We start from the raw sequence: 17500 nt of genomic DNA, 5'->3' as shown, positions 1-17500 counted from the left end.
GTATAATGACATAACAGCTACACAACGCTCCAGAGTCTCCTCACCTTGATGAGATCAGGCAGCGAGGACCAGAAAGAGAAGTTAGGGATTAGCTCAACACCGGTCTTGTGCTGGGCTACTCCATACGCCACTCCAGCAGCCAAGTACACTGGAACTAAGACAAATAATCTACAGCGGAAAGCATACAAAAGCACGCGCAACACACACACACACACAATCTACTCAAACGATCCCAAATCTTCACGAGCTGCAAAAAATTGTCCTACTGGTGTCGTACTCCACAGGATAACGTGCTAGCAATTCAATGCTGATAAAGATCTGCTCTGGGAACAGTCATAGATTGGGGTCTTAAAAAAAACCTTTTGGCTCAGTGTGCAAATCACTGGTAGTAACCCTTATATGGAGCAGCAACTTCCTTACACATGATAATAGAAGAGTATGCACAGTAAGACCTGTAACTAAAGACCACCCTGACTAGTGACCAGCCTGGTACTACAGTAAAACCTGTAACTAAAGACCACCGTGACTAGTGACCAGCCTGGTACTACAGTAAAACCTGTGACTAAAGACCACCGTGACTAGTGACCAGCCTGGTACTACAGACCACTGTGGCTAGTGACCAGCCTGGTACTACAGTAAAACCTGTGACTAAAGACCACCCTGACTAGTGACCAGCCTGGTACTACAGACCACTGTGACTAGTGACCAGCCTGGTACTACAGTAAAACCTGTAACTAAAGACAACCCTGACTAGTGACCAGCCTGGTACTACAGTAAAACCTGTAACTAAAGACCACCCTGACTAGCGACCAGCCTGGTACTACAGTAAAACCTGTAACTAAAGACCACCGTGACTAGCGACCAACCTGGTACTACAGTAAAACCTGTGACTTGAGACCACCGTGACTAGCGACCAGCCTGGTACTACAGTAAAACCTGTAACTAAAGACCACCGTGACTAGCGACCAGCCTGGTACTACAGTAAAACCTGTAACTAAAGACCACCGTGACTAGCGACCAACCTGGTACTACAGTAAAACCTGTAACTAAAGACCACCGTGACTAGCGAACAGCCTGGTACTACCGTAAAACCTGTAACTAAAGACCACCCTGACTAGTGACCAGCCTGGTACTACAGACCACTGTGGCTAGTGACCAGCCTGGTACTACAGTAAAACCTGTGACTAAAGACCACCCTGACTAGTGACCAGCCTGGTACTACAGACCACTGTGACTAGTGACCAGCCTTGTACTACAGTAAAACCTGTAACTAAAGACCACCCTGACTGGTGACCAGCCTGGTACTACAGTAAAACCTGTAACTAAAGACCACCCTGACTAGTGACCAGCCTGGTACTACAGTAAAACCTGTAACTAAAGACCACCGTGACTAGTGACCAGCCTGGTACTACAGTAAAACCTGTAACTAAAGACCACCCTGACTAGTGACCAGCCTGGTACTACAGACCACTGTGGCTAGTGACCAGCCTGGTACTACAGTAAAACCTGTAACTAAAGACCACCGTGACTAGCGACCAGCCTGGTACTACAGTAAAACCTGTAACTAAAGACCACCCTGACTAGTGACCAGCCTGGTACTACAGTAAAACCTGTAACTAAAGACCACCCTGACTAGTGACCAGCCTGGTACTACAGACCACTGTGGCTAGTGACCAGCCTGGTACTACAGTAAAACCTGTGACTAAAGACCACCCTGACTAGTGACCAGCCTGGTACTACAGACCACTGTGACTAGTGACCAGCCTTGTACTACAGTAAAACCTGTAACTAAAGACCACCCTGACTGGTGACCAGCCTGGTACTACAGTAAAACCTGTAACTAAAGACCACCCTGACTAGTGACCAGCCTGGTACTACAGACCACTGTGGCTAGTGACCATCCTGGTACTACAGTAAAACCTGTGACTAAAGACCACCCTGACTAGTGACCAGCCTGGTACTACAGACCACTGTGACTAGTGACCAGCCTGGTACTACAGTAAAACCTGTAACTAAAGACCACCCTGACTAGTGACCAGCCTGGTACTACAGTAAAACCTGTAACTAAAGACCACCCTGACTAGCGACCAGCCTGGTACTACAGTAAAACCTGTAACTAAAGACCACCGTGACTCGCGACCAACCTGGTACTACAGTAAAACCTGTGACTAAAGACCACCGTGACTAGCGACCAGCCTGGTACTACAGTAAAACCTGTAACTAAAGACCACCGTGACTAGCGACCAGCCTGGTACTACAGTAAAACCTGTAACTAAAGACCACCGTGACTAGCGACCAACCTGGTACTACAGTAAAACCTGTAACTAAAGACCACCGTGACTAGCGAACAGCCTGGTACTACCGTAAAACCTGTAACTAAAGACCACCGTGACTAGCGACCAGCCTGGTACTACAGTAAAACCTGTAACTAAAGACCACCGTGACTAGTGACCAGCCTGGTACTACAGTAAAACCTGTAACTAAAGACCACCCTGACTAGTGACCAGCCTGGTACTACAGACCACAGTGACTAGTGACCAGCCTGGTACTACAGTAAAACCTGTAACTAAAGACCACCCTGACTAGTGACCAGCCTGGTACTACAGTAAAACCTGTAACTAAAGACCACCCTGACTAGCGACCAGCCTGGTACTACAGGAAAACCTGTAACTAAAGCCACCGTGACTAGCGACCAACCTGGTACTACAGTAAAACCTGTGACTAAAGACCACCGTGACTAGCGACCAGCCTGGTACTACAGTAAAACCTGTAACTAAAGACCACCGTGACTAGCGACCAGCCTGGTACTACAGTAAAACCTGTAACTAAAGACCACCGTGACTAGCGACCAACCTGGTACTACAGTAAAACCTGTAACTAAAGACCACCGTGACTAGCGAACAGCCTGGTACTACCGTAAAACCTGTAACTAAAGACCACCGTGACTAGCGACCAGCCTGGTACTACAGTAAAACCTGTAACTAAAGACCACCATGACTAGTGACCAGCCTGGTACTACAGTAAAACCTGTAACTAAAGACCACCCTGACTAGTGACCAGCCTGGTACTACAGTAAAACCTGTAACTAAAGACCACCGTGACTAGCGACCAGCCTGGTACTACAGTAAAACCTGTAACTAAAGACCACCGAGACTAGCGACCAACCTGGTACTACAGTAAAACCTGTGACTAAAGACCATCGTGACTAGCGACCAGCCTGGTACTACAGTAAAACCTGTAACTAAAGACCACCGTGACTAGCGACCAGCCTGGTACTACAGTAAAACCTGTAACTAAAGACCACCGTGACTAGCGACCAACCTGGTACTACAGTAAAACCTGTAACTAAAGACCACCGTGACTAGCGAACAGCCTGGTACTACCGTAAAACCTGTAACTAAAGACCACCGTGACTAGCGACCAGCATGGTACTACAGTAAAACCTGTAACTAAAGACCACCGTGACTAGCGACCAGCCTGGTACTACACACCACTTCGTCAGGCACGGACGGTCTCGCCTTAATTGTGGTTGAGTGGTGGGAACCTCTAACTAAGGACCACCTGTCACTAAAGACCGCTTTCTGTGGCCGCAAGGGGTGGTCAGTAATCACAGGCTTTACTCTACTATACAGTGTATACAGTAAAACATGAAATTTTCGGTTTTACTTTAATTTCGGTGATTTCGGTGGAGAAACCAGGCACCTAAATTTGAATTACACCTAAAGGGCACTAGAGTATGCACTGTATGTGACGGGAACGCAGGTCACCTAATTCTAAATTACACCTGAAACCTGGCAGGTCCCTGGCACCGAAATTTTAATTCACCTAAAACTTCATGTTTTACAGTACCTAAGCATTGGAAGGGAACAGAAGCGGAACATTTGGCTACTGCATGCGCATTATACCTGCCAACCTGTGCAAACCTGAGATCGGGACAATGACATACCTAGGTACCAAAATGTATACAAAATGTAGCCGTGGGGCATGCGGCAAACGCACTTCTGGGTGCCTATTACCACCCTCAATGTCGGGACGGTTCCGGCCAAATAAGGATGGCTGGTAGGTATGCTGCACACAATAGAACACCAAGTCAGAATGCGAGGCTTTCACATTATTATTTATTATTCAACTCTTACATGATCAACATCACTGAACCTCCATACAGGCCACTACTAGTAGAGGGTTCCTTGTAGCCAGGGCAGCCCCACTTGCTGTTCAGAATCATGTACTGTAGATGCATCCAGATGGAACGGTGCGCACATGCCCAAGTGCACAGCCAAGCGGCCAGAAGATGCACACACACACACGCACGCACGCACGCACGCACGCACGCACACACACACACACACATTTTATTATTATCATTTCTTGTTTTCCCTTGCATATCATCCCTTCATCATTTTGTGAGAACCTGTCCTATGATCAGGTGAGAAGGCACCTCTGCCTGATCATCTGGTGAAGTAAAATAAACAACAACAAAACACATACACAGACACACAAACAAAAACACATCATTATTCGAAAGCATATAATTATGCATATTCATGCACACACACATGTGCGTGTGCACACACTCACACACACATATACAGACACACACACACACACTCACACACACACACACACACACACACACACACACACATACACCATGTACCATGTATACCCCCGTCGCAAGAGAAGCACGCAAATCTGCAAATGCACAGGATGTGCATCCACAGATTATCTCTTATAGCAACGACAGCGAACAAGATCTGAATGAGACAGATCAACACTTGCGCCAGATAACTGTCTAATCCACACAACTGGCGAAGCCATGTGAATCGACCACCAATGCACACCTGGTCTACACCACACGGAGTACATCGGCATAAAATGGCCAAGACAGTTACCTATGCACACCCTACACTTGCTGGGGTAACCAGTACAGACAGCACGCTGCTTTGATAGAAGCAGACACTAGATGCACTGGTACCTTGAAGTGATATTGGAGTTACTTTACCAACCAGCCTCGGCTACTAAGTACTGGGAACCCAGAGCCAACAGACATACCAAAAACCTCAGCCATGAAAGCTATATAGTAGCGACACACTGGATTGTGGAGCCGAAACTAGTCCAACTTCCAAATGCTTTGGCAAGAAGGTAGCCTTCCGACAGGTTGGCACACACACAAACACACACACTCACACACAAACACAGACACACTCGCAAACACACACACAGACACACACAGACACAGACACACACACACACACACACACACACACACACACACATGCACACACACACACACACACACACACACACACACACACACACACACACACACACACACACAAACACACACACACACACATTGCCACCAACACACGCATACTCATAAAAATTATTATGAAAGATATCTGATCATCAGAAGATCAGGTACCCAACTTAAATCTCACCATTTTCATGAAAAGTTGGCTGCAAGTCACGCTAGAAGGCTGCAGCCAAGTTATCATACATAACGGTACAATTTCTCGTATCAAATTCCACATGCATCTACTTTTCTGGGTAAAGTTCATTGATGTTAGTTGTATATCTTTCGCGAAGCCATGGCTCGGGAATGAGTCACCGGCCTTCCTGTTTCGCCATTGGGTAAGTTTCTTTCTCAGCTCGATGCAAGTAATCATGCAGTAGTGAAATCCTGTGCTTAAAGGGGAAGTTAAGGCAAAAATTAAAATTTCACCAGTTGTAGTCTTCGGGGTGCTGAGTCGAATGGTCTTGGTCCGAGAAAGCTGAGACGCTCCCTTCCTACTTGAATCCCAATCGAACTCGCGCACTTCCACCGAAACTGGGTGACTGCGCCCTACTAGATGGGGATTTGTATGCAAAATGTCACTAAAAGCGCCTTTTCGTTCTTATAAAAGCACGGATGACCGCGACTGGCCCATATGTTGTAGTCTTTTGGACGCTGAGTCGACTGGTTTTGGTCCGAAAAGGCTGCGAGGCAGCGTTCCTCCTTTATTCCCAATCGAACATGGTTTAACAAGCGGTCACGTGCTCCTGGGTGCCCAAATCACCTGGTCACCACGCCAGCAGGCGACAACTTTCACACCAAGGTTCAACTCGAGTGACAGGACTGCACCAAAAAAAGGTCAAACAGGCTAGTAAGTTGTACCCTGCAGGCACGGTGACCAGGTGACTGGTGTACGCAGGAGCACGTGACCGCTTGTTCAACCATATTCGATTGGGAATAAAGGAGGAACGCTGCCTCGCAGCCTTTTCGGACCAAAACCAGTCGACTCAGCGTCCAAAAGACTACAACATATGGGCCAGTCGCGGTCATCCGTGCTTTTATAAGAACGAAATGGCGCTTTTAGTGACATTTTGCATACAAATCCCCATCTAGTAGGGCGCAGTCACCCAGTTTCGGTGGAAGTGCGCGAGTTTGATTGGGAATAAAGGAGGAGGGGAGCGTCTCAGCTTCCTCGGACCAAGACCATTCGACTCAGCATCCCGAAGACTACAACTGCTGAAAATTTGATTTTAGGGTATACTTCCCCTTTAATGGTCTACTGCACTTTGATCTACTCAATCTGCGGACAGCATACTGTTTTGTCCTTTGTAGACTCAACAGCACAGCACAGCAAAAATGAAGACGAGCCTGATAGCAATGAAAAATAATTTTTCCAGTACGACATTTAAGAAAGCATGTCTGAGAATACCAAAGTATGTGTACAAGTGGATCTCTCCGATTTTGCTCAAAATTTGGAGGTAGGTTCCCTTTGGGGTGTGAATTGATTTTGCAGAGCCCTTGAAAGTGTTTCTGAAGGGAACCTTGAAATTTGCCTACCCCTCAAAAATGGCCGAAATATCACATTATTTGGCCCAGAATCTGCGAAAACCAGGCTTAGGGTGAAAATCATTTTTTTGAGAAAATTGATGTTTTGTAAAAAGGTTGTGTCGCGTGGACGATCGAGTGCAGTGAAGTGGAACCAAAGAGAATCTCGCTTGTTTGAAGAAGTAGCAGTCATGGCAGGAAGGGTTTCAGCAGTCAGGGAAGTCAAAGGGCTTCCGGTAGAATATTCCCTGCTACTCCTCTACTAGGCTCTAGTCACAACGAAGAGTTTTTGAGCTGATCGAACGGATTCCATCTCCTACACTCAGGGATGGCGAAATTTCTGCCCTAGCTGCTGCTTGCGGAAAATTGTGAAGAAATCGTCTCCAGTTAGAGTCCTGATGGCGTTAGCGAGGAGAACCTGGACGACATCGATCCAGCCAATCGAAGTACGGCGATACTAGCTGTTTCTGGGCCTCACGCAAAAGGAACACGCGCAGCAGAGCTCATACGTTTGCAGCAAGTTCACGAGGAAAAAGGCTTGAAGCGCAGTGTGAAAACTGTTTTGAATTGAAGTCCTTGGTGATGAAGTGCTACTGGAGGCCAGGCGAATGAGCGAGCAGAGCGAGAGGCCCCCACTCGAGACTTTCCTCGCTGGTCAGCTAGCTGCAAGGGATTGTACAGCGTGCCGATATTTCACTTGCTGGTCAGCACCAAGCAGATACTGCAGCACGCCAGCACACTATGCGCTTACTATGAGCAGTGGAACAGTTTGAAATGCTGTGTTCTTGCTTGTTTCTGAACAGTTGAACTAGATTCACCCGTCAAAAGGTGCCATCTCAACTGGAGTCGGGTTTCCTTGTGGTGTGTAGCGCCAGAGCATGCCAGCACATGCATTGAGCCCCAGAATGTGCTGAGTGAGGAGCAAAAAAAATTCATGCAGAACTGTGCATGGCCACTACAGCCTGCAGCACCAAGGGGCCACAACAAGCCTGCCCCCACATGCCTACCTTGTCATGTCATCTAAACAAAAAATCATCCATGTCTCTTCCTTCAATCTGGTGCATCTCTCTTCATTTCTTTCCTGTGATAACAATTTTGTGTTTTTTTGGGATTTTTTGACACAATACCCTAGTGTATTTGAGATAGATTTAATACCACTATTAGTCGACCCACACCTGTAATATTTTGTTTCCTAACCTCCCATGCCCAGTAGAAGCTGAAAATGGGAAAAAGTCATTTTGTGAAATTTCACCCTAAGCCTGGTTTTCGCAGATTCTGGGCCATTTATGGGTCTAGATACGAGTCACGCCACAGCGTATACGAACAAGCTATGAACAAAACTCCACCAAGCCAACATTGCCTCACCTGAGAAGAGTTCCTGGAGCAGTACCGCTTAGCCACGCCAGGATCCCAGAAGACGAGGTCCATCACCCCCTGACGCCACAAATGATCGTCTTGAAAATAGCCAATTTACAAGCGCTGGCAAAACAGCCAGCGACGTCTTCATTTGGCCAGAACTATACACCGGCAGACATTAGAACACCTCTTCTAGCGCTGAGGACATGTCCCCCATCTTCCTTTTTGGGGTTTTCTCGAAATAAACCTTTTTGAATTTTTCCCCTCGACCATGCTGAAATACGGCCAAAGTCATACCTGCGCAGGAAAGCTCTCCCCTCCGCGACGTCTCCTCAGCAATTTCTACTCCAACGCTACTCCCAAGGCCGCATAACAAAGTGTATTGTTGGCTCTGACAATGAAAAGCAGCGGTGATCACCTGTCACTCCAAACGACAAGCTTCTCCTTGCGCCACCAATAATATTTTTGTGCGACTGTTGATGCAAAAGTGATTGCACTGTGAAATCACGTGCCTTGTGACGCAAGAATACCATGTCGCGTGGATCACGGGTTTCAGAACCACCTTCGTCAAGTGCGCTTGTTACTTGCCTTGAAGTTGAACGCCCGTTGGTCTGGAAGTGATCACACTTGTGTTGTTACTGCGCTCAAGAACACGCTGACTGTGTGGTAGGCCTACAAACCGGGACTTTCCCTGACCATGTAGGTCGAAGACCAGCGAAATGATGATGAAATCACATTCTTTATGCCGTAAGAAATCTCTCATGCAGTTCACGCGACAGGTTCGTGCAGCCAGTGCCGCTCGCGTGCCAGTCAACACAAAGCGACCGAGCTAGCAGCTTTTGTCGAGCATCGACATGAAAACAAGGGACTTTTACCGTTGGACTATGTTCGGAATTGCAGGAGGTAAGTGTGAAAGATGAATAACTCTCCATGCTGTACGGGGAGCATATTTCAGCGGCTTGCTGCCATTGCAACACTCCTAGGACAGTTTGTGGGGGTTCTCAGCAGATCAAGCAGGAAATGCAGCTCATCTTACCTCTAGCTCTGCCATCATGATCTGTTCCGAGTAGCGTTCCAGTCACGTTCGCGATCGATGGCCGCGAGCCGTGATCCAGGAAGCGTCATCCTACGTCAGAGAGCACGTGATCTCACCGTGCATCTTGCAATAAAATTCAAAAACTGCGGTCAGGATTTCAGTCGCTTTTGCATCAACAGTCGCACAAAAAATTATTGGTGGGCCAAGGAGAAGCTTGTCGTTTGGAGTGACAAGTGATCACCGCTGCTTTTCCTTGTCAGAGCCAACAATATATGTTGCTCTGCGGCCTTGGGAGTAGTGCTGGAGTAAAAATTGCTGAGGAGACGTCGCGGAGGGGCGAGCTTTTCTGCACAGGTATGACTTTGGCCGTATTTCAGCATGGTCGAGTGGAAAAATTCAAAAAGGTTTATTTCGAGAAAACCCGAAAAAGGAAGATGGGGGACATGTCCTCAGCGCTAGAAGAGGTGTTCTACTATCTGCCGGTGTATAGTTCTGGCCAATTGAGGACGTCGATGGCTGTTTTGCCAGCGCTTGTAAATTGGCTATTTTCAAGACGATCATTTGTGGCGTCAGGGGGTGATGGACCTCGTCTTCTGGGATCCTGGCGTGGCTAAGCGGTACTGCTCCAGGAACTCTTCTCAGGTGAGGCAATGTTGGCTTGATGGAGTTTTGTTCATAGCTTGTTCGTATACGCTGTGGCGTGACTCCTTTCTAGACCCATAAATAGTATGATATTTCGGCCATTTTCGAGGGGTATGCAAATTTCAAGGTTCCCTTCGGAAACATTTTCAAGGGCTTTGCACAATCGATCCACACCCCAAAGGGAACCTACCTGCAAATTTTGAGCGAAATCGGAGAGATCCACTTGCACACATACTTTGGTATTCTCAAACATGCTCTCTTAAACCAGGCCCGGACGTACCTTGCCAGAGTGCTCAACTGACAAATCGCTTTCACTGAACTTTCTTCTATGGATCAATTCGCATCGGCGATGGCATAATTTGGCCCGCGCTTAGCGTCAGTGTGTCAAGGCTGTGATTGCGAGTATGAGTTGCGCAGATCACGGGTCACGTAGGACTTCCAAACCTGAGGCGTCAGTCACAACACACACGGTTTTGCGTTCTGTGATCCCATGTGGTCTCCCGGTACTTTACTTCTCCCGGGTTCGCACAGACAAACCTAAACTTCTAAAGACAGGAAACAATTCACAGCTCGTGTGAGACTCAGTTAGACTGATTTCTCCACATCCGCACGAATTCACCCACCCTCTAGGAGTACGGTGTAATGTGTGTGTGTGTGTGTGGGGGGGGGGGGGGTAACAGGGGGAGGTAACAGGGGGGGGGGTAACAGGGCGGGAGGTAACAAGGGGGAGATAACAGGAGGAGGTAACAGGGGGGAAGCTAACAGGGGGAAGGTAACAGCGGGGGAGGTAACAGGGGGGGGGAGGTAACAGGGGGGGAGGTAACAGGGGGGGGAGGTAACAGGGGGGAGGTAACAGGGGAATGGAGGTAACAGGGGGGAAGGGAGGTAACAGGGAAATCCTTACGCTAGTTAGAAGACGCCACTGCCAGTTTTCCTCCTCTGCGTCGAAGATGAGATCATCATCCTTGCTCATGTCACACCGAACATTTAGCTTGAGTTGCCTGCACACAGAATGGTGGATAAACAGCCGGGCATAGACATATGGACACACGTATACCAGCAGCACATGTACACACGTATCCCAGGCGTACAGCTTGTAAATGACGCATCACAGCAATGCTAGAGCCATGAGCAAGATCGGATGCAGTTTTTTCTGTGGTCACACATAAACATCTGCAAAACAAGAACCAGTTGTCGTGATTATGGAGGTATCCCGAAGGCCAAACGAGCCAGTAGAATGTGAACAAGCACACAAACCGTTCTCCCATCTAGCACACACACATGCCCACCCTGCGCTGCGATGATGAGTTCACATAGAACGAAACAGCATGCTGTCCGCAGATTGAGTATAGATATGTTCAAGCTGCAACCGGACTGACAACTTTATCACGTGTTTGTTCTGGTACTGCATTCCCTTCATGTGTTGTTTCCCGCATTTTTCCACTGCTCCATACATTCTTATGGTAGTGTAGTGTGAACTTGAGGCACTATCGCGCGCCCTGCATGCATCCCCTGATACACTTCGCATACATACTAATTCTTCCAAGTTTCTTCACGTTATGATCTTGCATTTGAAAGCCCTATTTGAATCTGCATTGTGGCCAGCCGTCTTTGACGGTACGGTACGGGATAGGTACGGGACAGGTACGATCGAGGGTAATGCGACACCGTCCACCGCCTTGATGACGGCAAAAAAAGCATAGGGATGTTATAAATTTTTCAATTCTCCTATTTTTTCAGGCATATCCTGGGATTTGAACCCGCACTATTGCCCTACATGCATTCCCCCATACACTTCGCATTCATACCCATTCTTCCAAGTTGCTTCACGTTATGATCTTGCGTTTGAAAGCCCTATTTGAATATTGCGGCCAGCTCTATGTGGCCAGCTGTGTTTGATTGCACGGTACGGTACGGGACAGATACGGGATAGCGCCAGGCGTGACACAAACAAACAAACAAACACCAAATTAAAGCTGTGTGGACCCTGGCTAGCGCCAGACGTTACTGAAGTAACGTCTTCTGCATAGCTACGGGAATAAAATTACTATTTTCAAGAGTTGGTGAAACATCCTTCGCGATAGACCTGAATACGTATGAGCATCGCGTGAACAGCCTGCACACTCTGCCAATTCATACACCATACCCGACACCATATCCAACACATGCACACAGGACAAGTACAGAGCCCTAAACATTGCCACCTGAAGCCTGCTTTTAAGCACGGAATATTCTCACCCCTAACTTAGTGCCTTCTTTCGCGCTTGCTGTGTGACTGGGTATATAACCTGTAGTGATCTAGTTGCCCTGTATCAGTTTGTTTCTATTGCCTGATGATTTATTCATTTCATGAAACTCAGAGTTGCAAAGAACGATGATATATCTCTGGTGAGGACCTAATCGTGCAGTGTATGTATATGTGAAAAGCTTTTAGTACTTTGAAATTGACAACCTTGTTGTTGTGTGTATATAAATTTTGTTCGCCTACCCCTCTATTTAAATATATATATATATTGAGTATATATATATATATATATATATATATATATATATACTATAGTTTGAGCACTCTGGCAAGGTACGTTCGGGCCTGATTGGAAATTTTTATTTCCATTGCTATCAGGTTCGGCCTCATTTCCTCTGTGCTGCGCTGATGAGTTCAAAAAGAACGAAACAGCATGCTGTCCGCAGATTGAGTATTTCGCTCCTGCTCTTGTAGCAGTTGAGCACTCTTGCGTGGGGTAGTGCCTTTGCTGTTTGCGTTATGCAGAGCTCACTGACTTGTCAGTTTGAGCACTCTGGCAAGGTACGTTCGGGCCTGATTGGAAATTTTTATTTCCATTGCTATCAGGTTAGGCCTCATTTCCTCTGTGCTGCGCTGATGAGTTCAAAAAGAACGAAACAGCATGCTGTCCGCAGATTGAGTATATATATATATATATATAGTATTTCGCTCCTGCTCTTGTAGCAGTTGAGCACTCTTGCGTGGGGTAGTGCCTTTGCTGTTTGCGTTATGCAGAGCTCACTGACTTGTCAGTTTGAGCACTCTGGCAAGGTACGTTCGGGCCTGATTGGAAATTTTTATTTCCATTGCTATCAGGTTCGGCCTCATTTTCTCTGTGCTGCGCTGATGAGTTCAAAAAGAACGAAACAGCATGCTGTCCGCAGATTGAGTATTTCGCTCCTGCTCTTGTAGCAGTTGAGCACTCTTGCGTGGGGTAGTGCCTTTGCTGTTTGCGTTATGCAGAGCTCACTGACTTGTCAGTTTGAGCACTCTGGCAAGGTACGTTCGGGCCTGATTGGAAATTTTTATTTCCATTGCTATCAGGTTCGGCCTCATTTTCTCTGTGCTGCGCTGATGAGTTCAAAAAGAACGAAACAGCATGCTGTCCGCAGATTGAGTATTTCGCTCCTGCTCTTGTAGCAGTTGAGCACTCTTGCGTGGGGTAGTGCCTTTGCTGTTTGCGTTATGCAGAGCTCACTGACTTGTCAGTTTGAGCACTCTGGCAAGGTACGTTCGGGCCTGATTGGAAATTTTTATTTCCATTGCTATCAGGTTCGGCCTCATTTTCTCTGTGCTGCGCTGATGAGTTCAAAAAGAACGAAACAGCATGCTGTCCGCAGATTGAGTATATATATATTTCGCTCCTGCTCTTGTAGCAGTTGAGCACTCTTGCGTGGGGTAGTGCCTTTGCTGATTGCGTTATGCAGAGCTCACTGACTTGTCAGTTTGAGCACTCTGGCAAGGTGCGTTCGGGCCTGATCGGAAATTTTTATTTCCATTGCTTTCAGGTTCGGCCTCATTTTCTCTGTGCTGCGCTGATGAGTTCAAAAAGAACGAAACAGCATGCTGTCCGCAGATTGAGTATATATATATATATATATACACACAACAACAAGGTTGTCAGTTTCATAATACCAAAAGCTTTTCACCCATTTTCATCAGTGGTTACATGGGAATGAGCAAGAACGAAAACGAAGCCAGAATTTATACTGGGGGTAGAGAATCAGCAAGAATATTCTTACGCGCCTCAAGTTCACACTACACTACCATAAGAATGTATGGAGCAGTGGAAAAATGCGGGAAACAACACATGAGGGGAATGCAGTACCAGAACAAACACGTGATAAAGTTGTCAGTCCGGTTGCAGCTTGAACAGCCGAGAACACAATTTTTTGAGAACACAATTCCAGACAGTCATTGGCCCCAATTCTATAGGCGTTATGTGGATGACACATTCGCAGCATTTCACAACCGGAAACTGGCATTGGAATTCTCTGAGCGTTTAAATAATCTTCACCCAGCTCTCCAGTTTACAATGGAGGAGGAGAATAATGGAGAATTGCCGTTTCTTGATGTATTGATTAAGCATTCTTCCACAGAATTGCTCACCACAGTATATAGAAAGCCGACGTTCACAGGTCTTTACACCCGCTGGGACTCGTTTTGTGACACTAGAAACAAAATCAATTTGATCAGATCATTAACTTTTAGAGCTAAAACCATCTGCTCACCATCACTATTATCAGCTGAAATTGCTAAGCTAAAGGATATTCTGTGTTCTAACGGTTACCCACTCAAAGTACTCAAGCGAGTCATGACAAGCGTTCTTGAACCTAGCCCAGATACAGCTTCTGCACAACTTGAATCTGCAACGCGTATTATCACAAAATTGCCGTGGAAAGGGCAAAATTGCATTGCCTTCCGCAAAAAGATTAAAGCTGCAATTTTGAACTGCTATCCTACAGTATCCCCCATTGTAATTTATACAACCAGACCCGCATTCAGGTCTATCGCGAAGGATGTTTCACCAACTCTTGAAAATAGTAATTTTATTAATAAGTATGCGTGTCGCTGTGAGCGGACGTACGTTGGTGAGACATGTCAGCGATTCTCGGAAAGGATCAAGCAGCATATCCCAGACAAGCTGTACAAGAAGCCGCCTGACAAACGTGTGGCAACATGTGATAGCGCCATCACAAAGCATTTGCAGGCGCAGCCTGAATGCATCCCACAGGAACGCAACAGCAGCTTCAGTGTGATCACACCAGCCCGAAACAGCGCGCACCGATTCACACTGGAGGCGCTGTACATCCGCAGTTTGAGGCCAGAACTGTGTCGACAAAAGAAGCACATCAAGGTGCTACGGCTGTTCAAGCTGCAACCGGACTGACAACTTTATCACGTGTTTGTTCTGGTACTGCATTCCCCTCATGTGTTGTTTCCCGCATTTTTCCACTGCTCCATACATTCTTATGGTAGTGTAGTGTGAACTTGAGGCGCGTAAGAATATTCTTGCTGATTCTCTACCCCCAGTATAAATTCTGGCTTTGTTTTCGTTCTTGCTCATTCCCATGTAACCACTGATGAAAATGGGTGAAAAGCTTTTGGTATTATGAAACTGACAACCTTGTTGTTGTGTGTATATATATATATATATATATTGCCTGAAGAGTGCTTTTGCACGAAACTCAGAGTAGCAACACTGAGAAACTTGGAGATCCTTTGTGTCTGAGTGTATAACCCCGCTCTGTCTTAGGACATTGAGCACTTTTTGCCGATGCAAGAAATACTTCTATTGTTCTATATATATATATATAGAAAATGTTGAACGGCCTCTGCTGGGATGACGACTACACCATAGCTCAGTGGTTAGAGCATCGCTGGCTACAAGCGAGGGTCCCTGGTTCGAGTCCTGGTGGTGGCAGTCAATTTTTTCTTCAGACTTTTCCTGTTTGTCTCTTTCCCTCAAACCAGTTAATATTTTATGACTTGGGGCTCCCCGCGTGCTGGTTTGTACGTGAAGTGTGTGGGTTACAGTGAGGGCTGCGTCCCACCCGCCTGTGTGGATTCACAGGAAGTGTGAGTTACGAAGTCTGAAGAAAATGTTGAACGGCCTCTGCTGGGATGACGACTACACCATAGCTCAGTGGTTAGAGCATCGCTGGCTACAAGCGAGGGTCCCTGGTTCGAGTCCTGGTGGTGGCAGTCAATTTTTTCTTCAGACTTTTCCCGTTTGTCTCTTTCCCTCAAACCAGTTAATATATATATATATATATATATAAGAACGAAACAGTTCTGTCCGCAGATTGAGTATATATAGATATCTATCTATTCCCGTAGCTATGCAAAAGACGTTACTTCAGTAACGTCTGGCGCTACCCAGGGTCGCTACCCAGGGTCCACACAGCTTTAATTCCATGTTTGTGTGTTTGTGCCGTCAGCATGCCTGGTGCTATCCCGTACCGTACCATCAAAGACAGCTGGCCAAAATATTCAAATAGGGCTTTCAAATGCAAAATCATAACGTGAAGAAACTTGGAAGCATGAGTATGTATGCGAAGTGTATTGGGGGAATGCTTGCAGCGCAGGGCGATAGTGCGGGTTCGAATCCTAGGTTATGTCTTGAAAAAAAATAGGAGAAAACGAAAAATTTATAACACCCCTATGCTTTTTTGCCTAGGTCATCAAGGTGGTAGACGGTGTCGTATTACCCTCGAATGCAAAGAGAAAGTTTATTTATTTTGCTCAGGGTCTTACGCTTTGCTTTTTTTGCCTAGCTCACCATGCATGCTATTCGAACAGACGAAATTTTTGCAATACAATAACATGCATGATGAGCTATCCAAAAAAGCATAGCGTAGGGCCCTGAGCTTCCAAGCTCTCTTGTTCCACATGCTTCAGACCTCAGACCTGCCCATCGCGGAAGCGATGATAGCAAACAGCTATGTTAGACATAGCAACTTGTGCTGGGATTACACCATTCGACAGCTTGCAAGGCTGATGAATTGACCGCCACTAACTTTAGCCTGGTATCCACCACACAGCTGATTGAAGTGGCTTTTTCCTGGCCAGCGAATCCCTATTTTTCATTTTTTTCACACACGCCACACCACATACTCCGGCATACACTGGCTGTTGGTAACCACCCAGGAGAATGAAAGAAGAGCTAGGAGAATGAGAAAGAGAAGAAAGACGTGTGCGACCATAATCGTCGGGAATTGAACCCGCAACCTCTCGATTGGAAATTGACTGCACACACCACTGCACCATATGTGACACACGCGCACGCACGCACACACACACACACACACACACACACACACACGAACAGACGGTGATTTCACGTACCGAATGTTGTCTCCATTGGGTGTCCCATTGTTGTAAGTAAAGACAATTTGTGACGGGTTAGTTGCGATGACATCAAAGTTCACAGATGAAGTCTTTCCCAGACTGTAGACATCATTGGCACCAGCTTCCTGACAAGCCTAGAGACAAAACAAATGTGAATATACAATGTACGCATGGTATTATGTGCAGGCTTTGTGAACGTGACACTATGCACATCTGCTGGACTGTCCTCGCCCATGCCGGAGTCCAGGTGTAGAGAAATTACAACTCAAATCTGCCTTCAGCAAGGAAGGATTCAAGGGCCCTAAAACAGGTCGCGCAAGTCCACAGCTAGGAGCCCACAGCTACTTTCCTCCTTTCACTACGGGCTAGTGACACGATGTGCTGAATTCATGGCAGCAGGCAGACGCACCAGGAAAATGCGAAAAAAAGAAGAAAACCCAGTCGCGTGGTTTGAAGCGGACTTTCGAGTGGCACTGGAGTCGGTACTGGCTGGCAAAGTCTGCAGAACTGA

General features: G+C 46.7%; 1 protein-coding gene across 1 annotated transcript in view; it reads right to left on the bottom strand.

The window, feature by feature from the left end:
- The window catches only part of LOC135821512 (uncharacterized), a 24694-nt gene that overhangs the window by 3689 nt on the left and 3505 nt on the right, over positions 1 to 17500 (bottom strand). Inside the window, exons 3-6 of the mRNA XM_065334513.1 lie at positions 16987 to 17123; positions 10759 to 10855; positions 4137 to 4228; positions 45 to 168 (exon numbers count right to left, since the gene is read on the bottom strand). Coding sequence (XP_065190585.1) covers positions 45 to 168; positions 4137 to 4228; positions 10759 to 10855; positions 16987 to 17123 — 450 coding nt within the window. The remainder of the gene's footprint in view (positions 1 to 44; positions 169 to 4136; positions 4229 to 10758; positions 10856 to 16986; positions 17124 to 17500) is intronic.

Source organism: Sycon ciliatum, chromosome 7 (genome assembly GCF_964019385.1).
Source record: "Sycon ciliatum chromosome 7, ocSycCili1.1, whole genome shotgun sequence".
Lineage (NCBI taxonomy): Eukaryota > Metazoa > Porifera > Calcarea > Leucosolenida > Sycettidae > Sycon > Sycon ciliatum.
This window is presented reverse-complemented; position numbering and strand designations above follow the sequence as displayed.